The sequence below is a fragment of the Panthera uncia genome, chromosome F1 (genome assembly GCF_023721935.1).
Source record: "Panthera uncia isolate 11264 chromosome F1, Puncia_PCG_1.0, whole genome shotgun sequence".
Lineage (NCBI taxonomy): Eukaryota > Metazoa > Chordata > Mammalia > Carnivora > Felidae > Panthera > Panthera uncia.
The window spans coordinates 66,681,443-66,705,964 of NC_064813.1; the positions used below are offsets into that span (position 1 = coordinate 66,681,443).

At 62.8% G+C, this 24,522-nt stretch overlaps 1 protein-coding gene across 1 annotated transcript in view; it reads left to right on the forward strand.

Annotated features, from left to right (window-relative positions):
* Nucleotides 1–3,903: 3,903 nt before the first annotated feature.
* KCNN3 (potassium calcium-activated channel subfamily N member 3) overlaps nucleotides 3,904–24,522 on the forward strand; it is a 76,581-nt gene continuing 55,962 nt past the window's right edge. The window contains exon 1 of the mRNA XM_049634923.1: nucleotides 3,904–4,125. Within this exon, the coding sequence (XP_049490880.1) occupies nucleotides 4,036–4,125 (90 nt within the window). The 5' untranslated portion in view covers nucleotides 3,904–4,035. The remainder of the gene's footprint in view (nucleotides 4,126–24,522) is intronic.

Sequence of the window (24,522 nt, forward strand, 5' to 3'; positions counted from 1 at the left end):
GTCTGGGAAGGGCTGGCTGGTGGTTGGGGGTGGCTTGCGGGCATTTGGCACACGTTCCCACTCTGCCACGAGTCCCTCTGTGGCCCCTGATGGCGGTGGCTGGCCTGTGCAAGGATGGCTGGAGCTAACTCATGTGGTGGGGCAAAGAATAGAAACATCTGGAATCCTGGGGGGCTCAGGTCATGACTCATGGTTCCTGGGTTCGAGCCCCGCGTCGGGCTCTGTGCTGACGGCTCGGAGCCTGGAGCCTGTTTCGGATTCTGTGTCTCCCTCTCTCTCTGCCCCTCCCCTGTTCTGTCTCTGTGTCTCTGTGTCTCTGTGTCTCTGTCTCTCTCTGTCTCTGTCTCTCTCTGTCAAGAATAAATAAATAAACATTAAAAAAGAAAGAATAGGGATGCCTGGGTGGCTCAGTCAGTTAAGCGTCCGACTTCGGCTCAGGTCATGATCTCACGGTTCGTGAGTTCGAGCCCCGCGTAGGGCTCCGTGCTGACAGCTCAGAGCCTGGAGCCTGCTTCGGATGCTGTGTCTCCCTCTCTCTCGGCCCCTCCCCTGCTCATGCTTTGTGTCTCTCTGTCTCAAAAATAAATAAAAACATTAAAAAAATTATTAAAAAAGAAAGAAAGAATAATCTGGTGTGTAGATAAAATCTGGGTTAGTTGTGTGACCTTGGAAAAGTCTCTCTTATTCTCTGTTTTTTGTTTTTTGTGTTTTTTTTTAATCAGTAAATGGAGACATTGTGGAGTTGTCTGTAGGGTGAGGATGTGAGGTAATTTGTGTAGAAGCCTAGTCCGGGACCTGGCACACAGTCGGTACTCAGTAAATGTCAGGGAAAAGTAAAAGTTCTGTTTAGTAATTTCAAGAAGCACTTATTAAGCACCTGTTGTGGTCAGAGGTCAGAGGTCACACAGCATGGACACAGTGTCCCTGGTTCTCAGGCTCTCCCCGAGCTTGTGAGCCTCATGCCGTGGTTGTGTACTCTGATGCTTTATATAACGTGGTCCTGCATTTGTGGTCTTTTTCACATTAAAAAAGTAAAACATTTAAAAATAATTGGAAATACCGTATATGCAGCTTTGTGGTCTGAGTTTTTCACTTGATGTTGTACCATGAGCTTTTCCTCTTCAAACGTTCTCTGCAGAAGTGGTTTTCGGTGGCTGCCTAGTGGTCTATCACTGGCTATTCCCAAATGTATTTAACCACTCTGATAGTGTTGGGCATTTAGGAATAAATGGCTTAAAAATGGCTCATCTGTTGGGATTTAGTCCCTAAGAATTCTGTGTATGAAGGGTCACTACTGTGTCGTTGAACAGCTCTGAGTTGCAGAGTCGCCCAGCTGATGGGCCCCCCACCCCCCGTGGCCTGTCAGTCCCTGTGGCCCCTCAGCAGGGAGGCGAGTACCCCCACGTGCCGTCCGGCCGCCACCTCGCTGGCTGCCGTCGCCGGAAGAACCGTATTAATCTCAGGCTTCGCTGGATGGAGTTCAGGCAGCAAAGAAAAGATGACAATTCAACATTTGACAAGTAGGAAACATATCTAGTCCAGCCATTCTGATGTATTTTCCGGCTGGTAAACATGTCGACGGTTTCCTTTTTGTGGACACGTGATAGAGAATGCGAGGAAATCTGCAAAGTCGTGAGGGTCCCGCTGCTCCGGGGCTGGGTGAACCCAAGGGGAGGGGGCGGGGGGGAGTCGCCTCTTATGTGAAGGTTCTGAGTTTGAGAAAGAAAGGAAGAGGCTCGAAGGAGGAGACCCCTCCCTCCACCTCTTCCTCTAGACGTGATGCAAATAGACTTGGATTCTGATTTTAGTGATTTCTGCCAAAAGAAATAAATTAGAGGGTGAAATGTGCTGCTGACCGCAAACCCTTCCCAGCCAAGGCCCGATGTTCCCCAGATGCCCTCAGACCCCTTGGAGGGAGAAGCGAGGGTCATTTCTGAGTCGAGAGCGCTGCGCGCTGTCCCCGCCGGCCCCTGTAGGCTGGTTTGTCTTCTAACGCAGTCTGAGTTCAGTGCCCGCTCCCTTCAGCCCTCCGGAGGCCCGGCCCGTGGGCTTGGCCGGCGTCTCAGGCACCGGGTCGCAGTTTCGAAGGTAGGACCCTTCCTGAGGGCTGTCCCTGTGCCCCGCGTGCTCCGTGCCCTCCCTGCAGCCGTGGACGCGTGTGTGGGCCCGTGAGTGCGGGCTGCTCTTGGGTACGCCGTGGAGCGTGGAGGCTCAGTGACCGAGCGGGGGACTTCCCGCAGCGGGCGCACGGACCCGCCCGGCGTCCGCCGCTGGAGCTTGTGCGTAAGCCGCGTGGGAAAGCCTGGCGTGCAGGACACTCCCCGGACACCCTGCGGCCCTGGCGCGGTGTCACTCGTGCAGCGGGCGCTCAAGAAATGAGACGTGGTGGCAACCGTCACGAATGAATGCATGAACTATTTCGTGAGTCCTCCCTTGAGTCTCCAGCGCCAGCTTGTGCCTGGCACAAAGTGGGCCCCCACAGTTGTGTCAAGTAAACGAGCGGTGGGTCGACGGGCCCCGGGAGAGGTTCCCTCCGTCAGCCTGCGGGGGTGGGGTGGGAGCGTGGCTTTGGGTGCCTGCTGGCACAGGCCCTCCGCTCGCCCCAGTGCTTCCGTCCCGGACGACACCGTCTGACCCCGCAGACCCGAGCCCCCTGTCTGCCCCTGAAGCTCTCTGGGGCGGTGAGGTCTCCTCCCTCGAGCCCACTAGGCCGTGGGGTTGGCAGTCCGTCACACCCTGCCTTCGAAATACCTCCGTTCCCGTCGAGCCGTTGTTTAGATCTGCTTAAGTGGGTCCGGCCTTCCCTTCCGCCGATTCTTGTCACGGGGACGGCCCAAAGGCCGCGGGCAGGGCTCTGGGCTCGAGCCCGAGACCTTGGCTCCGAACTCTGGCACGAGGCACTCCCCCTGCGCCTCTACCTGTAACGTCTGTACAGTCGGGAGAGAGGCCAGGGGTGTCGCGGTGATGGCCAAGAGCGGACGCATGAAGCCGCCTTGTGAACCGTAGCGTGCTTTAGGGAAATCAGGCGTGGTGATGCGCCGTGGCCAGTGAGCACAGGGCGTTTGTTCATGGTGTGCATCTCTCGGCAGTGAGTGCCGCCCGGCTCTCGTCCGCTACCTCTGCTCGGGCTGTGTTCCCATCCTCCCTTGGGACCGGAGTCCTCCCTACTTCCTGGCTCCCAAACGCCCAGGAGGGCGGTGAGTCCCAGCCTGGACGCCCCAAATTTGCAGGGGATGTGACGTGAATGACAGAAGTAGCCCAGCCGTCCGCGGCCAGCGCTCGTCTAGGACCGTTCACAAACTGCTTTACTCTTCCCAGAGGCCCCTAGGCGGGTCCTAATGTCTTCCCCATCAGACGCTTGAGACCACTGAGGCAGAGGTGGGGTAAGAGGCCCGAAGCCACAGAGCCAGGAGGGGCCGTGTCTAGGGCACATGCTGACAGCCCTGGGGCTCTCTACGCGCCCTGGGGCTGGGAGACGGGGTGCACAAAGGGGACCCGCCCGCGTCTGCCCCACCCTCCACGGGGACCCTCTCTGCTCTGCGCTCAGCCCCTTTCGCCCTCCAGCAGCCCCCCTGCCTCCCTCCCTGCTCTGAGCCTAGTTTGGGGGTGAGAACAGCTGCTGGGACGCTCTGATCCGTCCCGGAGGGAACTCTGCATCATCAGAAACGGAAGGAACCTCGGGGATTGTCTGAGGTTTGTTCTCAGAGAAGAGAGGCCTAAGCTGGCCAGCACCGATGCCCAAACCACACGGCAGCACGAAAAGGAACTGTGCTCACGTGACTTACGAGCGTGGACGCACAGTTCTGAGCCACACAGCAGCAAACTGAGCCACGGATGGCAAATGTCTTGCCGGTTCCTCCCAGGAGAGCAGACGGGACTTCACCCTAGAAAACAGGGGCTGGGGGTAGCTGCTTGGCCCCAGCGGCTCGCGGCCCAGCCCAAAGGGCTCCCTGTGAGCCGTGGCCTGCACTCCCCGTCCCCGGAGCCCCCTTCCTGGCTGCCCTAATTCTGTCTCCATTTCTCCTGCAGGATTCCATGTTTTCGCTGGCCCTGAAATGCCTTATCAGTCTGTCTACCATCATCCTCTTGGGCTTGATCGTCGCCTACCACACGCGAGAAGTCCAGGTAGGTGCCGTCCTCTCCCCTCCGCGAGCAGCGCCCGTCCCCACCCAAAGCCCACCCCGTGCAGCCGCCTGGTGGTGTTGCACACTGTGGCTCTTCCCCTCCCGTCTGGACCCTCAGAGCGAGGGAACTGGGGCTTCAGCAGCTGTGACGCCGTCTTATTTGGGGGTCCCAGAGGCGAATGTGGCTTCACGATTTGGGGGCAGCTCTTTAACGCCAGTGCACTGAGAACCGCTTTCCTTCTCTCGCTGGGCCTTTCAGAACCTTGGCCACCGAATTCCCCAGGGAGGCAGACCTATCTCCCGTCTCCTTGCACACGCACGTACACGCACACACACTCGAATTGCACTGAATCCCTCCGGGACTCTGTATCTCTGAGTGGTGTAGACTTTACCCGCCGCAGACCCTGAAGGCTGGGAGGGGTCATTTTCTAGACGGAATACCCGTCAGATGTGGGGAGGGGCTGCTCGGAAGTGACTGCGCCAGAGAAACGTTGGCTGGGCCTCCGGGCCCAGCTTCCAGCCTGGCCGACAGGGGTCCCATGCGGGCCAGGAAGGGTAGACGGCGAGAGGGTCTGTGGCATCTTCCCAGGACACCGGGGCGCCCGCACTGCCCGGCCCTGCAGGCTGACCGGCCCCGCTGGAGACCCGGGTAGTTCTGAAACCTCCAGATGCTTTTTCTCCCACGTATGCGAGTCTGGAGATAATCCCGGTCCCTGGGCTGGAGGAACACAGTTCGATTCGCGTCTGGGCCGCAGGCAACACATTGACAAAGACCAGAGCTCGCGGTCAGAGAGACCAGCTGGGTCTCGGCCGGGACCCCTTCCTACAGGGCGTTTTTGTTTGGCCCCGCAACCTTTCTCGGGCTGCTGTGAGGACAGGATGTGCTCTGGGAGCCGGGAAACACCGTGCCAACCTCGTCCCCGTTACGGGGCATTCTGGGCAGGGTGGGCCCGTCTGCCTTCCTGGCAGTGTCTGGGGGCCCCCGGCCGGCCTGGATGGGCAAGCCTCGGCTCCCGGCCACCCTGGCGGGGCTCCAGGCAGCTGAGGACCAGAGGACACGGATCTAGGAGCTGCGACTCTAGTCTCCGGGGGCTGCGGTACTCAGACAGGCGTGTGCCCTCAGGGCATTCAGACACTGCCACCAGCTTCCCTCCTGGAGCCTGAACTGCCCGACCCAGACCACTGTCCCATCAACCCCAGGCAGGAGCCGGCACCGGCCGGGGGGTGTGGGGGTTAGGGACCAAGACAGGGCCGGGGGTCGCCGTCTGGGCCCCAAACCAGCCGTGGCGCCCGGGGCTTCCCTCAACCCCACCGAACCCTCACGTCCTCATCTGGAGGGAGCCCCTTGGCGCGTATCGCCCTGATCTGCGCGAGATGTCACCCGGGCCCAAGAGAAAAGGCGGAATCGTGGGAATCGTGACACTCAGCCACGCGTGCCTCCCTCCCGTACTCTCGTGGCCCCGGTTCCCTCCTGCGGGCCTGTGGCCTCAGCGCCGGCCTGGGGCGGGGACACCACCTCGCCCGGCGCCCTCTGTCCCAGCCCCAGCTCGCGGCCAGGCTTTGCTTCGTCCTGATTACGGGCAGTAGAGGACACTGTCTCCGCCGTTAGGGCCTGGCGCTCAGCACTTGCAGAAACAAAGTGAAGCCAGTGTCATTGAGTCCTGGCTCAGACACTTCAGTCTGCACGACCTGGGCCAGTAACAGCGCCTCCAGGCCTCAGTTTCCCCGGGTGAAGTATTGGAGTCACATCACCCACTTTGGGTCGGGAACAGTGGAGTCCAGGGTGGGCGGTCATGGCACGGGACCCCTCTGCCCCACTCTTCCAGCTGGGCCTCGCCCGTCCGTGTGCCAGCTGGGCCCACGAGGTGGCCCCCTGCTGACCGCCGGCACTGGCAGCCGGCTGGGCTTCCTCCCGCACCCCCGCCAGCCCCGCCTGGCTCTCAGCTGCCCTGGCTGTGCCCGTAGCCTACCTGGCCTCCGTCACGGGGGCAGTCACCGGCACGTGGCTCCCTCTGGAAGCTTACCCTTCCAGTAAAGTTCTCCCTGCGCCGACCTTCTCCTGCCACAGGGAGGTGGGATGGCGTGGGCCCAGATGGCGTGGGGAGGGCCGGCTCCTGCAGGGCCCCTTGTACGCACCTCGGTGGACCCTACCGTTCTCTGTTCTGTGTCTTTCTCCCCAGACTTCGGGATGGTAAGGTCACTATCTTTACGTTTCCAGGGACCCATGGTGTCTGACGAGCAGGTTATCTGCGGTGCACGTCCTGAGGGAAAGGGTGCTGGATTCTAGACACCCGGTTTCTAAAGCAATTTAGATCATCCCTCCGTTCTGTGGTCTTGGGCCTCATCTATTAATTGGGAATCGAAGCCTTCTAATTCTGTAATTGTCCGGTGCAGGTCTGGGCACAGCCGGGGACCTGCTTCCTGAGGGCGGAGGCGGGCTGCCCCAGAGCCTGGACGCTGGCCAGCGTCCAGGGCCACCCCCCCCCCTTGGGCCGGGAACGCCCTCAGGGGGAGCAGGGCAGGGTGTGGCCCATCACCTCCCTGGGGTGGTGTCAGGGGCTTGTGTGAAGGACGTGCTCCCAGACTCCCCACTGCCCACGGGTTGCTGTTGACTTGGCTCAGTTTTAGCAGGGACCAGATGACCGTGTCTGCGCCCCCTCCCCCCCGGTGCGCAGAAGCCTGGGGCACTTTCTAGAATGGTATTCCTAGTGTCAGTCTGGATGACTTGTGTTCTCGAGGCAGAATTCTGAAACGGGGTGGCTTTCTGTTGTGGAGCCTCAGGTGTGGATGTCTCCCAGAGGTGACCAGGTGCCCACCCCCACCCGTGCAGGAGCCTCTGTACCTCTGTGACCTGTACCGCCTGTGACAGGGACGCTTGCCCGTGGGCAAAGGCCTCCGGTGGGCGAGGGGGGTCTCCGGTAGGTGAGGGGGTTCTCTGGTGAGTGAGGGGGGTCTCCTGTGGACGAGGCGTCTCCTCTGGGTGAGGGGGATCTCATGTGGGTGCAGGGGTCTCCTGTGGACGAGGGACACTCTCCCACGATAGGCAGCGTGGGTTTTTGGCAAGTCCGCCCCTCTGCGGAGAGGAAGGGGTCTCCCAGAACGTGCACTCAGCCCGACTGTGCTTCTGAGCCACAAAGGCAGGTGTCCCACAAGGCAGCCCCTGCCACGTTTCTCCTCGGGTTTTGTCCTTGGCTGTTTAGAGGGTGGAGCTTTCAAAGGCTCAGGCGTCTGTTATCCTCAGGCCAGTGTGACCTGGAAGGAAGTGAAGACACAAAACCCAACGCATTTTTATTTATTTACCAAAACCTTGAAAACGCCGCCGACCTCGCACAGTGTACGGACCGTGCGGTTTGGCGTCACCGGGCCCCGTGGCGGCGCCGGCCGCCTCTCCCCGGGCTGCAGACCCGCGTGTGGTGTTGGGGCCCCTGGCGCGGCCCCCCTCTCGCACTCACCACGCGCGACAGGGTCCACTCCGTGCAGAGCCCGGCGCAGGGGCCCAGAGCTCTCCGCTGACCGCCCTGAGCGGAGCCACGGCTGGGCCGACGCCCCTGGTGCTGTCCCGGAAGGCGGGTCGCCAGAGAACAGACTTCAGAGTAGCGAGCTCGGGTTCGAACCGCGGTGGTTGTCACATTTTAGTGTGTCTGGCAGCCCTTAGCAAGTTACTCGATCGATCCCTCCTCGTCAATCTCCTTCCGCAGGGTGGGGCTGAGACCGGTACCCTGTTGTGGAGCTGGGGACACTGGTCATTTGCATGAGGTGTGGCGGGATCCGTCGCCGGGCAGAGTGGGGGCGAGGTGGTGAGTGCGGGCCAGTCTCCTGGGACGTCGCCTGCGAATGCGGGGACGCCAGGATAGCAGCTGGAGCAGACACAGTGCGGAGGGAGGGTCCTCGTCCACTTTTCCAGGGACTGCTGTCCTCCGGCTGCCAGAAAGGGGCCGGGTTCTGGTCCAGGAGCGCGCAGGAGGGGGAGGGGAAGTGCCCTGGCTCAGAGCCCGGCCGGGGTGGGCGTGCACACACCCCTCTGGGGGCAGGAGTGGAGCCGGGTGAAGCCGTCGGGCACACAGCAGGGGCGGGAAGTTCGCCACGGAGCTGTGGAGGGAGCTGACGTGAGCGTGCTCACGGGTCGCGTGCACAGTGAGGCTGAGGTTCCCGCTCTTGTTTGGGGGCCTCCCGTGTAGTGCGGACCCGACGGGAGTGTGACGCTGACCAGCTGGGGGCCTCCAAGCGCACGGACTGAAACGGGACACCGGTGATCTATCAGGTGTGTGTTAAGTGGGTGTTTTTATTAAATGCCACCAAGTCCTCAGCCGACGGGGAAATTACTCCAAATTACAGGACGTAAATCACATTCAGCAGACAGCTCACATTGCAGACGGGCTCACCCCCACGGCACGACGGGTCCGTGGGTCGGAGCGCCCTCCTGGATTTGCGACACGGGCGTCGGTTCGCAGGAGGCGGACTGGCCAGAGGCTCCGGGGCCCCGTGCTGGCTGAGCTGGGGTGTCGTCCCACTGGGGAAGGGAGGACCCCTCGGGCCAAGTCTGGTTCTGGGCCCTCGCCCTTCCTCTCCCCTGAGGACCGCGGGTGTCAGGCGCTCGGCCCCTGGAGGCTGCTTGTCCAAGACCTTGATGCGCTGGGACCACGTTCAGCACCGTGACGTGAGGCGTGTGTGAAACCGTGTGGCCACGGGGGTGAGTTTCACAGGGAGATGAGGCTTTAGCCGAGCCCCATCTTTGTTGGGAGCGGAGACCTTGTACGTCCGGACAGAACTGGCCTGGGGCACCTCAGGGCGGCGGAGAAGGAAGGAAGGGCCGTCTGTCTTCCACGTGGCGGCTGCCTGACCCCGGTGGGGCTGGGCCTGTGTCCTCGAACACATCTGGTGACGTTTCCTACGGGCCGGTGTCTGGCTGGGCGAGGCAGTCCCTTTGGGCTGACCGGACGGGGGACCCCAGAGATCCCAAGACCTCCAGGAGCCTCCCCGGTCACCACAGTCCCCAGGCGGGGAGCTGGCTTGGCCCTGGCCCTGACCCCTGAATCAAGCGTCTGTTTCCTGCCCCACCGGCTCCCTGCTGTGCGGTGGGGACGACGTGACTCACTGTTGTGTCCCAGAGCCGAGCGCCCAGCAGAGCAGGTGGGGGCAGGCGGGCCGAGGTCTCCCCTCACTGGGCAGGAGAGCCTCTGTGCAGACTGAGCCTGCCGCCGCCGCCCTGCCGCTCTGCCCGCTGGGCCTCCCTCCCTGTGCAGCTGGCAGTCGATTGCCATGGTTACCAGGCTACCCTGGCGGTCTCCGTGTGACATTTGGGGTTTAACCCTTTCTGCTGCAGAGGGCTTTCCCGCCTGCTGTGCTCCCTGAGCCTGTGGGGCCCAGGTGCGGCCTCTCGGCCGCCTGTGTGGACCTTCTGTTCTGTCACTTGGAAATGTCATGCTGTCTCATGCTGCTCGACAAGCGTGTGGAGCGACTGTTAACAGGTGTGCACAGCGCTGCCCTGGGCGCGTTGAGACCTGCCCGGCGGGACGGACAGTCCAGGCTGCAGACTCGGCCCTGGGAGCTCTTGGACTTGCATGCAAATGCCTCTTGCCGGGGCCTCCAGAAGCTTCCTCAGCTCCAGGAGTCTGAGAGGTTAGGGCTGCCCTCTGCCCTCGAACACCAGCAGCAGGATGGAAGGGAAGCCAGTCTCGGGAGGAGGGGGAAGGCGGCCCCCCTGCTGGCTCAGGACCTGGTAGCACTCCCCCCCTCCCCCCCAGGCCCTGCGTTGCCTCAGAAACCACACAGTGTCAGTGAAGTGCCTGTGAAGTGAGGGGCAGAGACACACTCCTCAAGAAGCTTCCGCTGAAATTCCAGGGTGCGAGACATCACCGTCCATCCCAGTTCGGGGGGCTGAGTGAACCAAGGGGTCTGCAGACAGCCGCCCACGCTGCTGCCCCAGCCGGGGGCCTCCCTGTCGCTGGCCTCGGTCACCTCTACGAGGTTCGAGGGGCCTGATCTCCGTGTGAGCTCGGGCGAGAGCAGGAGGGGGCCCTCCGTCCTCGCCGTGCTGTCCTCTGTGGAGGGAGCAGACGGGGTCAGATGGCCTCCCGGGCCTGTGATCGTATCAGGATTCCGTGTCCGAAGGGTCGGAGGGGAGGATGGCGGGAAGGAGCCGTGAGCGGGCCCGGTAACAGGGACCCAGACTGGTGGCACTCCTGCCCTTCCCCTGAGCGCCTGGCCTCTGCCCAACGGGGGCCTGGCCGTCCCCTCCACGTAGCCTCCTGGGGACTGGCCGTCCCCTCTTCGCATCTGAAACGGGAAAAGTCACGAAGACAGTTCTTTGGCTCCAACATCTTAGTTTAAAGGCGACTCTTACAAGTCTTACGAGGATGAACCGGTCAGACATCTGAAAGCTTTTAGGGTAATTAAAGCCTGTAACCGACCTCCCTTCCTCCCGGTGCCAAGTCCCGGCCTCTTTCCGTGAGGACAGACTGCCCCTTGCCACAGCCCCGGGTCGCATTCTGTGACCCTGAGAGGGCCCACCTGTGCCGTCCACAACCTGCCCAGACCCTGTTTGTCTCCTTTAGTATTGTGCTTGCTACTGTCTTTAGCTGCTGATCTTTTCCGCCCACGTGGTGGGTCTCCTTTGGGGGCGGCGCCAGAGCCCCTGAGCTCTGCCTGGGCCCCAAGGCCAGTGAACCCCACTGCCGCGTGCTTGGAGAGCCCCCCTCCCCCCGGGCACAGCCCACGTGGCCGTCCCCGCCGCAGGAAGTGGTAGGAACACAGTGATTGTGAAGAGACCCCTCCCTGAGGACTCGGGGGTTGGACGGCAGCCTGGAGTTAACGGTGTTGTTGCCGCGCCTGACGACCAGCAGTCTGAGCGTGGTCGTGTCCTTCGTGGCGGGAATGACGTCGTCCTGTTTTTAGGAGGAACGATGGCAAAGTCACCACTGGCCGGGTTCTCCAAAACCCAATAACCGGAGGAGACCTGGGCTCTCCTTGGTCAGCCTGTGAGTTAGACAACTCAGTACGATTCGCCTTTTTCCCAACACGACACTGGCACAAACCTGCGGGGTTGCGGGAAGGATGCTGGGCCTGTGGCCAGTAGACCCGGGGCCAAGCTGTGACTTTGCCATTTAAAAGCGCTTTTTAAAAACCGTGGTAAAGCATGCATAACAAAATTTACCGTTTTAGCTGTTTCTAAGTGAGTTCCTGCACGTTGCTGTACAGCTGGCCGTCCCCGTCCGGCCCCAGGGCAGACTGTCGCCTTGTGTGTAACCTTATGCCCCCCCGATGGCCCGTGGGTGTGGACACTCCTCCGGGAGGTGACCTTCTCCAGGCTCCCGCCTCCACCGTCAGGCCCTACTCCAGACCCTGAACCTGCGTCCCCGGCCCAGCGTCACAGGCCCCAGGGTGCGACCCCGAGCTTAGATTGGGAAAGTGGTTTGTGAACCCACCGACGATGGTGGTGGCCCCTCCGCGTGCTGATCTCTGTGTGCCAGGCTCGTGCCCTCTACGACCTCGGGGAAGCCTCACGACAGTCCCGGGACTGGATTCTGTTATCATCCCTGTTTTACAGGTAAGGCAGCTGAGGCCTAGAGGTGAGACACACGGCCAGTGTCGTGTGGCAAGGGGACACCGGGCTGGGCTCCAGCCCGGCCAGCTGTCCGCAGGCCCACTAGGCTTCCTGCCTCAGGGACGCAGCTCTCCCCTCGAGCGTGCCTCCTCTCCTGGCCCCACAGGGCCTGAAAAGCAGCCCGGAGGTCGGGCTGAGCCACGGGGCTCCACTCCCCAGACGGCAGGTGTTGCCACGGCAGAGTCCGGCGTGGGACAGACAGCAAGCAGACCCCGCGGCAGCCCCTCCAGGGGGGACCCCAGCCTCTGCCCTGCTCTGTGGTGCTTCTCCTACTCATTGGAAACCCTATCCTTCCCCTGGTTTCCCTGCCGTCCTCCCCTCAGGCCCCAGGGCCGCCCCAAGATGGGGTCCGGTACGTTCAGGGCAGCAATCCCGGCCGCCTGAACACTCCCCGCCTGGCCCCCGGCCCTCAGAGCCACCTCCACCCTGAGCTGCGTGCCCGGGTTGCATCTGGCCTTCCCTTTAGACGCTGACTCTGGGCTGTGAGTGGCCTGGGCGGGTCAGGCCGGCAGCTTCCTGTCTCCCCGCCCACATTCCCTCCTCCTTCTGGCTGTGCTGTACTGAGGGGGCCGGCAGCCTCACCCCCAGCCTCCCTGGTCGGACCTCCGGGGTCCTCTGCCCTGCACACGGAGCATCCCTGACGGTTGGGGCGCCGTGTCCGCCCTGCCCCTGCTGCTCTGCTCTGGGCCCCCTTGGTCTGTGCCTGCCGAGGGGTGTGAGCTGGGCAGCATAGAGGGCCACACGCCTGCTTTCCCGTTCCGTTCCCGCAGCCACAGCCAGTGCCGTTGCCTGGCTTCCGGCCGCTAGTTCACCCTGAATCTAATGTTCTCGCAGACGCTCTGTCGCAGAGCCGCTAAGCCCCTGGCTCCCCACCCCTGGCCCAGGCTCCTACCCTTGCCACACAGTTGGCTCTCTGGGGCGGAGGCCTCCTCTGTCCCCGGCCTTTCTCGGCCTGTGCCTCTGGCCTGTCCGGGTCTCGTCTGTGCGTCTGGTGGCCTCCTTCTTGTCCTCCCACATTCCGTGGGCCTGACTGTGGCAGCTTCATCCAAACCATTGATACAAATGTGGAGCCAGGAATGGAATCTGGGGAGAGAATCCTCTCGTTGGGTTAAAGACAGAAGGAACGGAGAAAAAGGAATTCAAGTATTTGCAGATCTTTCTTATTCTGAGCATTTCGTGGCCTCCCGTGGGCTGTGGTTTTATGCCCCTCCCCCAACAAGCCCGGCTCTGCGTTCATGTGGCCGGTGTCGACAGGGCTGTGCTCAGTGCGGCGCAGAGCTGCGAGCCACCGGGCGGACGCCTTCTCTGTGCGACCACCGTCCGTGAACTTGGCCACCAGCAGACTGGGTCATCACGGTGTCGCCCCAAAGGGCTGTGTCACGGCAGCTGGGCTCAGCCGCGACTGCTGACCCATGGTTCCGCTGGCCACGGCCACACACCAGGGATCAGTGGCCAGCCACGGTGGAGCCGTCCGCCCGGTGCAGAGCGGCCCCGGCCCCTGGGTCAGCGCCGCAAGGCCGCTCCGCCCAGCCAGCACTGTTCCGCCCTCAGCCCCCGCCTCTGCCCAGCCAGGCCAGGGACTAAATGCTCCCAAGGTTCCTCCCAGCCCTCTCTGGTGCCTCTTGCTAGAATGTGCCAGAAAGCTTACTGGTTTGAGAGCACTGAGAAATGGCCACCACCGTGTGTGGAAATGGGGGGAGGCGGTGGGCAGGGTGGTTTTTGTCTTCCCGCCTCTGTTAGAAATTGCCACCGCTCTCCGCCTCCGCTGAGGCCTGGACAGAAGCTGACGATGGCACTCGACGCGGGGCTACTGAAGGTCCACTCCGAGCCAGGCGCCGCGGGGACGGCCCGGTCCCTGCCCCGAACGGGCTTATGATCGAATGGGGAGGTCGGCACTCCAGTCCCACCGCTGCCTTGGCTGCCCGCTGCTGGGGCACCTACAGAGTGAGGGAGTGGTGGGCACCGCGCGACCCCCGGCTGCCGTTTGGGACGGGCCTCGAGGGCTGGGGCTCGGCGGGGGCGAGGGTGCCGTGGGGAAGGGACGTGCTCGGGCAGCCGTGGCACAGGGACGGGGTGCAGGTCCTGCGCGGCAGCGGTGAGAGGTGGGCTGGAGGGAGGCCGGAGAGCAGGAGTGGGGGGTCGGCACCTGCTTGCACAGCGGTGGCCCTCGTCTCTCAGAAGGGGCTCCGGGGCCAGGAGGCCAGGGAGCTCGTCCCGCAGCTGCGTCAGTGGAGCGTCGTCCGTGAGCCGGGGAGCCTCACTCAGTGCTGAGCCCACGGGGTGGGGGAGATGGGGGGAGGTGACGGGCCCGCCTCTGGCCCCCAGCTGGCATCGGCGCCACTAGGGGAAGCGTGGACCCGTCTCCCTCCTGGGGAACAAAGATGGTGGCCGCCAGGTGGGGGAGAGCAGGGTCCTCGCTGGCGGGACATGACCCCCAGGCAGCCGGGGCCTCGCGGGGCTCGCTCTGTTGGGTCTTTTTAGACGTGGAGCGGGCTGGGCTGGTGCCTTTACAAGAACCTTGGGGTTTTGCAATTTTGTTCTTTCCCTTATTGCTCCCAGACTCAGCCACCGCCTAAAAACACACGGTTCCCGAGCATCCTGGAGCCCCAGCTTCCCCTGCAGCAGGCGTTTGCTCTGCCCGCGGCCTGCCACCCGCAGGCGTGGGGACGCACAGAGGCCGGGCCACCCTCCAGAGTGCTGGCAAACGGGGCCCCTGTCCCCGAGGCCTGGGCTGGCGGTGGCCCTCAGGGTCAGTGTCGTCACCCAGGGCTGCCGTGGGGGCTTCTCAGTTCACAGCGGGCTCAGGAGGCGCGAGCGCAGGGGAGACGAAGGCCGAGACTGTCGCGTGCGGCCCCTGCTGCTGGTGGCGTGTCCAGCGCGGGAGCCGGCCGCCCAGAGGTTTCCCTGTGACCCTCCTCTGAGCGCTGTCGACACCGGCCTCGCTCCCCGGGTCCCGCCGCCGTCCTGTGTCACTTGCGCCAGCCTTCCCCCCTTTCACATGGGACGCGCGGTGCCTGTCACTGTGGGCTGGCTTCGTGCGCATGGCTCTCGAGCGGAACTGACAGGGCTGAGCTTTACGGCTGGAGGCTGCCCGGCTCCGGACACAGGGCGAGGGCGCCGGGGGCAGGATCGTGCGGCAGAGAACATTCTGATCCGGGTGTCCCTTCAGGGTAAATTTAGTTCCTGGGGCTGGTGCAACATTCCAGTGCGGTGGGAATCCTGGTCGGCCTCAGGGGGGACGGGACGCACCCTCCGTCACCTGCCCGGTCCACGCGGGGGCCTGGGAAACCCCAGCATGTGGCCGTATTTCGGCCACTCAGAGCTCACACAACATTTATTCATTTGGCCCCGACTTCCCTTCGGGCCCGTTTCTCATCTAGTTTGTGGTTCTCGAAGCTTCCACGTTTTCACGGCTGGCGCCTTTCAAGGTGGAAATACAGATTGATAGACCGAGCTCTCACGCTGCCGGGATTCAATCAATAATGGCTGAAATATTAATGGGGCCTTTATGAAAAGAAAATGTAGCACGTGGACGGCGCGTTCTGGGTTTGGATCCAGGAGTTTCCCTCTAAGCTCTGCTGCTAACAGCACCCCAGGCGGATCGCAGTGGCCACGCAGGAGCGCCGTGAGCCCCGGCCACGCCACGGGGGAAGGGTGCACGAGAGCCTGGCCTGGACGAGAGCTTGATGACGGTGTGGCTTCGGACCCTCCATGCCAGTGACGGCGTGCCTGTGAACCCGAGCCCCCGGCCCTCGGGCAGGGGACACGCCCCGCAAATGAGGGGCCCTCACCACCGCCAGGGATGGGGCCAGCCGTGCACACGTGGGAAGTTTGTGCCGTGAGTTCGTGGGAGAGGAGGCGGCCCACTCGTCGAGGGGAGGGGCGCTTTGCAGAGGAGCCCTTGGGTCCCCTCCACCCGCTGCTCGGCTCACAGACCCGCCAGCTGTGCGAACAGCTGTGCTCGGGCTGCCTTGCCCCCCACCCCCACCATCACTTCCTGTCCCCATTTGGTCGAACACGCTTGGAAACAGGACTCAACACCCCTTTGGGTCCAAGCGTAAAACATGTGTTCAGAGAAGGAAGCTCCTGTCTGCCCGACAGGCTTGGAGGTTTTCTGCTTCTGAAGACAATCACCCGGGTGATGAGAGTGCTTATAAGGGCCGTGAGGTGAGCTGGTAATGATACCAGGTCGTTACTGAAATGACAGGTGTCGATCCTGACCCACCGCCCGGAGGGTTTTCCTATCGGAAGCAGTTAGAGCCGCCTGTGTGGGCGCAGCCTGACTTCAGCTGCAGCTGTCATGTGACTCGTCTCGTGTTTGCAGGAAGCCCTGCGCCACACAGGTGGGGTCCCTTCTTCCCGGCCTGTCCCGGGGAGCCTGCACGGGGAGAAGAGCTCAGGTCAGGGGAGGGAGAGCCTCGCCTTCGGTGACTTCTAGGTAAAGCCACTTCCCTGAGCCGGACGACCAGCCCTGTGGTCACTAGACGCAGACCGGCTCCTGCCCGCCCCCTCCCTGCGTTTATGCAAAGTCCTGAGCGGAGATCGAGCCCCGGACGCGGCAGGGCATGTGCTGCCGGTCTGGGTGACAGTGAGGCCCGGAGGCGGCCCAGAGGGTCTCTAGAGCCAGGGGCTCCTGGCTTCAGCCTCTCTGCCTCCGTGTCCTCCTCTGTAGAGGCAGGGTCGTTTCAGCGCCATCATGAAGGGTCGTGACCGGTCCAGGAAGTGGTGCTCAGTGGGTACTCGGCTCAGCGTCTGTGCCAGGGTGTGACTCAGGGCAGCCAGCTGCCCCCACTCCTTACCCTCCCCGCCCCCCCCCCGCCGCCGCCCCCATCTGCCTCCCCACTGAGTACCCCTCCCCCAGCCGACATAGGGCCCCGAAGGCCGGGCACTCAGTGTGCACACCCTCAGGGGGCGCCCCCTCTGGCCCTTCTCAGGAGCTTCCCCCCCCCAACCTGGGCCGTTTGGGGGGGCTGACCCCTTCCCGGGGTTTGCTCCCCGCTCGAAGGCAAGTGCACTTAAAAATAAGTCCCGAAAGTGGCAATCATTTGAAGCGCGAGAGAGGTCAGTCAGAGAGAGGTTTTGTTCCTTCGTGGAAAAGAGAAGAAGTAGGTGTCTGGTGAGAGAACTTTTTCGGTCAGCTCTCCTTTCAGGGGGCAGGAGCGTGTGGCCTCTGTCCTCTTGGCCTGGCTCGCTCTCTGATCTCCGTCCCTCCGGTGAGTGGGTTCTACAGAAGCTGCAGGGAGGTTGCCCCTAGTGATCGTGCGTAGAAAGGACTAAAAAGCGATTCCAGGGGCATCTTGGGACCATAAGTGGTCACTGCGTGCTGACACGTCGTCTCAGAACACAAAGGGCCTTCTCCCGTTCTCCGAGACGAACCGTTTTCTTTAGTCAGGGACAGTGAGAGAAGAAGCGGGGCTCCCCACCTAAGACTGGAGGGCCGCCCCTGGGTGTGGGGGGGTCTTCCCCCTCCCTCTCCCCCTGGTCTGCCCCAGAGTCTCAAACAGAGGAGGCTGGAGGCTGGAGACCCCCGGCCAGCTCAGTGTAGAGTTTTTATGTGTTTCCTCCTAGCAGGTGTCTCTTGGGGAAGCCTGGATTCTAGGGAAGAAGGAATGCTGCTCACTGGGCGCCCGGGAAGACCCCTCCTCAGGCCGGCTGGCACCACTGGTGCCCAGGGAGGAGGCGCCAGCGGGGTCTGCAAAGGGCTGCGTGCTGTTTGCTCTCCCTGTGGGTCCCGCATTCTGGCCGGGTGTCACCAGGCCAGCTCTGGAGCTGCCCACAGGGACCCCACCGCAAACCCAGGCCCGTAGCATCATCTCCTCGGTGAGAGTTTGGCTCAGGAGAACCCCGAGCCAGCTCTGGCTTCCTCGTGCGTGTCCTGCCGTGGGGCCGCCGCGCTCTGAGACTGACGGAGGCCGCCACGGTGTCCAGCAGGAGCCCTGGGCCCTGCCCCAGCAGGGATTCGACAGTTTGGATGGTCAAGGAAGGAACGTACAGCTTCTTCTCCGGCAGGGATGGGTGGTCACTAGTGGTTCCAGGCGGTGGGCGATCCGCCGGCTGGGGCACAGGGAGGGACAAGGCCGTCCTTTTATTTCAGAGTGAGCTGCTCATGTGATCTGTTCCGTATGAACACACGGCCAGCGACACCATCCGAAACAGCACAGTGACAAAATAGTAAAGTCAGAGTCCCTTATGTTTGGTCAGGACTCTACGCTTCTGCAAAGCTGTCTCCCACACGTGAGACGCACGACTAGACCGGTATTTAGGCCCTGGGGCAGCTGGGGGGGGCCAAGAGGTCAAGGGACATGCCCAGGACTGTCCAGAGAGTGAAGGGCAGGGCAGCTATCTCCTGACCTGGGGTGCAGAGCCCCAGATACCCCAGCACTCAAAGCCACTTTAAGTCCAGCTGCAGAAGGGATCTCGGTGACCGTCCTAGGGTCCTGCACTCTGCCTGGTGCAGGTCAGGGCCAGCTTGCAGCCAGCCGGTGACTCCCTGTCCCCAGGGCACCTGTCCCCAGGGGGGTCTCTCCCGGCTATCCTGGGAGCTAAGCCCCACCCACCTGCCAGTCTTTGGGGCATGTTCAGCTGAATTCCTCCCGTGCAGGATCCCGTGCAGGGGAGGGGACAGGACCCCTGGCAGCTTCAGGTTGTGGGCCTGGAGGCTCTGACCAGGACGGGGCCGTTTGCACTGGGCCCTGACCGGGACAGGCAAATGCGGGGGACCGCCGGGCATTCACCCAGTGAGTAGCAGTGACCCTGAGCTTTGGCCCCGTCACAGAGAGTGACCCTGGCCGTCTGGTGACAGTGCTGACTGAGACCGGAGGGCATGTGCCTCTGTTCATCTCCGTTGGATGGCGTTCGCGGTCTCGTGACAGTAAAAATCATTACATGCAGCGTGCTTTCTGTGTGCCAAACATTATATTAACATAAGAGAAGCACAGTGCGTGTGAGGGTCGTATAACGCGCCGCCCGCCTGCATGGCCTCGGCAAGAATGGTGCCTCGCGGAGCCCAGCTCTTCTCCTCGTGTGGGGTCTGAGCTGCTCACCAGTGGTGAGGACAGAGCCACAGGTGCACAGGCAGGTGCTCCCTCCCCCCCCCCCCCCCCCCCCCCCCCCCCCCCCCCGAGTCCTTGGGCACGTCAGCGCTTCTCAACCTGTCACTCCCTCAGAGGGGACGACGCCTCCTCCAGAAGCAGCCTTGATTTACGCTTGGAGTGAACCCTGATGAACAGTCCTGAGTGCTGGGCTGGGGGGGAATGCCCACCATGGTGCTCCGCGTGGGGAGCGTCCAGGTGAAGGCTCGGCTGTGTTTCCTGCTTTGTCACTGGCCGCTTCCGGGTGTTACCAGTGCCCCCTGGGCTGTGAATGGGGGGTAATGATACCGCCAGGCTGCCGTGAGGACCCCACCAGCTAGCTCATGCCCACCTGTTTCCTGCCCTCCTCCCCTCCTCGCCTCCCCACTTCCTTCCTGGGTTTTCAAGCCAGATCTAAGGCTAAGAGGTGAGCTTCCCTGTCCTGGTAAGTCTTGGTGACCCTCCAGGCCTGATGCTGGGCCGTGAGGCTGAGGGAGTGGGGGAGGGGGCTTCCGGCGGCTGCTGGCTCCTCCCACACCCACCTCTTCCCAGCAGCCATACCCAGGCCTCTGGTTTCTCCTGCATGGGGATTGCAGAGCTGAGGGTCACACATGCGCCGGGGCCGGCTGTTCCCAGGGTCCTGTCCTGTCCAGAGTCCGTGTGTGGCCAGGGAATGCTGGAGGGTCCCCAACGGTCATCTTCAGACCGCCCTCCTCCTTGAACAGATGAGGAAACTGAGGCCCCAAGGGGAAGGAGACTCACCCAAGTCCACACAGCGAGTTATGGACTCGACCCTGGCCAGAGCTGGCTGCCGGCTCCACGCGCTGGGCCGCCCAGGTGTCCGGGTCGGACTGACCACCAGCCCTTGGGCTCCCACTGTGTGCCCGGCGCTGTCTTCCCCGTCCAAGTTCAGGTACTAGAACTCGGAAGGGTGCTTGCTCGTTCCCAGGCACTGGGGACACGACAATGAACGTGACGGGTACGACCCCTGCCCTCCAGCTTCTGTCCGGTGGGGAAGGTGTGCCACCACAAGGATCGGGTGGGCCCCTGTCAGTGGAGACAAGGACAGAGAACAAAGTGGGGCGGCGATGGAGGCTGATGGGGCCCCAGGGAGGGTGGGGTGTCCAGGAAGACCTCTTTGGGCTGGTGGTTTCGGTGACATGATGTTTATTTCTACCAATATCCATCCCTCCTTCCCCGTGGACTGCGACATTGCCTCCTCGGGACACTGAGTCTCAGATGGGTTAATAAGCTCTCCCAGACCGCACAGCTGGTGTGTGGACGAGGATTTGAACCCCACTCTGTCTGTCCCACCGTCTTTGCTTGTCTCCAGGAGTCAGCACAGCCCTGCCCGAAGCGTGCATGGTGATATGGTACCATGAATACGGGCACTGAAAGACCCCAAGGGAGGATGCGTCTGCCTCCTGCTCTTGGGAGAGATGAGGTGAGAACCCGGGCGGCCTTCCTCCCTTTTCTCGTGGGACTGGCCGCGTTGGCAGCCAGCGGGCTCTGTCGAAGACCAGCTTTTTAAGGTCACAGTTTGTCCGGGGTGCGTCACGAGGCAGGCAGAACAGCCCCTGCTTCCGCACGCACGGTCGGCTCACGCCTGGGTCCCAGCTCCCAAACGCCCTTTTCATTTCCTGGTTTAATGGCTGTTTCGATCCCACCAGCTTCATTTGAAAAACCCGACCATTCATCACAAAAGCAAACCATAGGATCAGACAAGCTGGGTCCGTGCCTCTGGACGCCACGTCCTGTCCCGCCCTGGATGACAAGCAGCTCGCACACCTGCGCGAGTCTGTGCAGCGTCCCGGGCGGGGTGGGGGGCGGGCACGTTCCTCCCCCGGGGCCCCCGCCTCACACACCTCTGAACCCACGGCTTTATGGACACAGCAGGTCTCGAGTCGTGACTCGTCCCCCAAACTGCGAATTTGCACTCAGTTCGCTGAGTCTTTGTGGACAGATGAATTGTAGCCGGGCAGTGGCTGCACCTAAATTGTTGACGCAATTAAAAATTACACCTGCACATCTGTGTGTGCACAAAAGCACGCGTGTGTGTGGTTGGGTGTCAGCGGCATGGCGGGCACCAGGCCTGGCAGGTGGAATTTAGAGCAGTGTGCAAGGCGGGTGCTGCCCTCGGCCGATCGGCCGATCGCAGACAGGGGGCGGGGTGGACGCTCCTCACGTAATGCGTTGCAGACCGACCAACAACAAAGAGCAGTGGAGGCCGGCAGGGGGGAGGATCAGATACCGGTGGAGGCCTGGGGGTGGAGGCGGGGGGGGGGGGGGGGCGGGGGGTGGGGGTGGGTGGAGGCGGGGGGGCGGGGTGGAGGCCAGGGAAAGCGTCCTGGGGGCACTCAAGCGTACATGAGCTCTCTGTCATTGCTGAGTGAGCATCTTCTAAGAGAAAATACTTTTTGACGGGGCGTTCACGATGTCCGCCCGTCTCCCCGTTGCTGGCACCCCGCCTCCTCGCCTCCCTCCCCCCCCCAGCCCCCCCTGCGTCGCCGCGAGGAATCCAACAGACACACGCGTCTGACCTCAGCAGCGCCTCACTGTCCTTGGACCACCATCTCCCAGCGAGGCGGCGGCGGCCTGGCCCTGCCCTGCTCCGCAGTCACGTCCGGCCGTGCCCTTCCCTCCCTGAACGCAGTGCCGGCCCCCCCACGTCCCCGGCCCTGCTGCGCCCCGGCTCTGCACCTTTGCTCCCACCGCCCCTCCTCGCCTGGCTCACTCTCCAGCCTGCCCTCCCCCTTGCAGAGCCCGGGCCTCCCGCAAACACACCCCCTGTGCCTCTTGGGTGCGATGCTTGTGTCTGGGTGACTGTCCCTCGAGGCTCCGGCCTCCCTGAGCCGCACACCTCCCCCCCAGTGCCTTATCCAGTGTCTCAGAGAAGACGCGTGTCGCCGAATGTTTGGCAATCGAGTAAATTATATACAACTTCCTTCCAGATGTCAGCTGGGAGGGCCCGGCCTCTTTCCAGTGTGGTCAGTAGACGGGGCCTCACCACCGTCACCACAGAGGTGGTTCTGCCGTGTCCCCTTTCTCACACATCCCCGTGCGTGTACCCAGGACGCCCTCTCAGGGGGTCAGGGGGTCAGCCTGGGGCGGCCACCTCTTCCGGCCGACGCCGGTCAGGGAGGGGACGGAGCTCCCAGATTTCAAAGGTGACTGTTCAGGGGCTTCCGCGTTTGTTCAGCCGAGAGCTGCACAGGCCCCGAGGCCCCAGGGATGCGGTGCCCTGTCCCCCGGACACGTTGGCATGTCCTTCTCCCGAAGTCCACGGGCGGCGTTTCAGAGAGTGTTCTACGAGTGACCCGAGGTGGTGTCCACCTCAGCCACTGCCGTAAGGGCTCCTTGCAGAGCTGTGGGCTGCGGGGACCCGGCTGCGGCTGTGTCCCCAGAGGGGGCTGGTGACACACGACAGGCCGCGGGCCTGGCACTTGCAGAGCCGACGTGACTAAGTGACGCCGGTGTTCCTTCCACAGGAGCTCAGGTGTCTTCCCAGAGTCCTCGCGGGGCCACGCGGGAGCAGGGCCGGCTGTGGGGTCCCGCGCCACCGGGCCCGGTTCCACAGGACGGAGTGTCCTTCCCACCGGGCAGCCCCCGAAGGCGCTTTCTCGCCCATCGACTTCTTCACTAAGCACCTGGCGTCGCGGGGGGGGACCCCGGAGGCAGGTTCGGCTGTGGGCCCCGCCCGCCAGCGGCTGACGGCCTCCTGGCCTCCGTCTCGTAGCTGCACAAATAACCAGGAGACTGCAAGCGCGCACGCGCCACGAGCAGCCGGGTGGCCCTGGCTGGCGGGGACAGAGAGCCACCGACCTGGCGCGGAGTGAAGGGAAGGGCGTTCTCAGCTGAGGGAGCAGCACGCGCAGACCCCGCGTGTCCGGTGGAAAGCTCCCCGGCCTGAGAGGCGGCCAGTGTGGCAAAGTGGAGGGAGCGAGGAGGGACGGGACCGGCAGGGGGCGGGGGTGGCTGCGGAGGAAGAGGGCCGGCCCCGGTCGGCAGGCCATGAGCGGGCCACCTGTGGTCACCTGCACCGCGGAAGGCCCTGAGCAGCACCCAGCTCCGCGTCTGCAGCTCCTGGCACTGTGCCCCCTCTGTGCCCGGGGGGCGGGGGTGGGGGCACCGAAGCCTCGTGGGGCCCCCGGGCGGAGCTGGGGTCTGGCGCTGGCCGGCCGTTCCTCCGGATTATGTCTCAGCCCCCGCCCTTTAACCCTCGGGGGTAGTTCCCAGCCTCTTGAATAAGTTACAAGACTGAGTACTGATTTGGTGCATTCTTCCTTTACTTTAAGTATTATTAACGAGTCATTGAAAAGTCGGGGTCTACGCTAGTAACTGCTGACCCAGTCACGTGGTTTCTGCCTTTCACAGGGGTCTGCCAATCCCAGCCTGTAAGCCTCACACCCTCAGGTGCCTTTCCCGCCCCAGCCCCCACGGCCCTCTCCCTTCCCCTCTGCTGCAGGGGCAGGGATGGGGATCCAGGTGGATCCCCTCTGTAAGCGGCAGACAGGCGGGACCCCGGCCGCGGGGGCGCACTGCTTGGCGCGGCCCTGGGCCTGTGCTGAGGCCAGAAGGAACCGGGCGGCTGCTGGTGGCTGAAAACCCGGCTTCTCTTGCAATTCTGACTTTGCGTTCGCTGGTTTGCATGTCTGACACCTCACGGGGCACATGATTTATTACAGCTTTTAAATAGCCCTTTCTTCTGGAACCGTCCGTCTCCGTTTGGAATGGGCAGACTGGCTTCAGGGTGCTTGCTCCCTCGTGGGATGGTCTGGGGTTGGGGGCTTCCTGCTCTTGGTGCGGGGCCGAGGAGCTGCCCTTGATCCGGTGTGTGTGTGTGCACGCGAGTGCTCACGTGCACGCAGAGACCCCTTCAGGGATAGAGAAACGTCAAACTTCTCCCTGGATCACAGGCAAGAGAAGGCGACTCCATCAAAACAGACCGGAGAGGACTTCCTTTCCCAGATGGATGGGTCGGGATTCTGCTTAGAAAATACTTCCCTGGGGGGCGGATTTCTTCAACCCCCCCTTCCCTCCCCACCCCGGGCTCCCCTTCCTGTGCAAGGTTTGGCCATCTCTGTGACCAAAATCCCTCTTGCTGTAGTTAAAGCCTCTCAGGGACCAGTTAAAACGGAATGAAGGATGGGTATAACAAAACATGCAGATTTCCTTTCACGGATATCACCTGAATAAACTCACCAGCTTGCCATTGCCTTTCTGGGACTGTAATTGGGAAGGACGTGCACAGAAATCCCTGTGAAAATCTTCCGTGCTCTGTGTGGGGAGGGCGAGGCATGCCGGTTTCCTGTGGAACATTCTGGTTCCTATTGTTACCCTATATTTATAGACTGGGCTCCACTGAGAGCCCACCTCCTTCTGTCGCTGGATGAAAGGCCACTTAACACAACTCCCTGGTAAGGGGAGAGGATGTGGCGTGGCTGCAGAAGCAGGGCAGGGGCGCAGGGAGGGGACGAGCTGGGCCTCAGAGGGACACCCGTCAGCCATGTCGCGGCCCTTTGTTCCCCTTCCAGACCCCTGCAGTGAGGACACCTATTCATACCACAGCGCAGACGGGACTTACCGTCATGCCCCTGTGCCTCCGCCCCATTCGGGGCTGACCTCCGGTACCCCCCTAGCCCCCACTGGTCCTTCCCCTCTGCCCCGCTCAGCGCTGACCCCCGGGAGCCCCCCCCCCCCCCCCCCCCCCCCCCCCCGTCCCCCC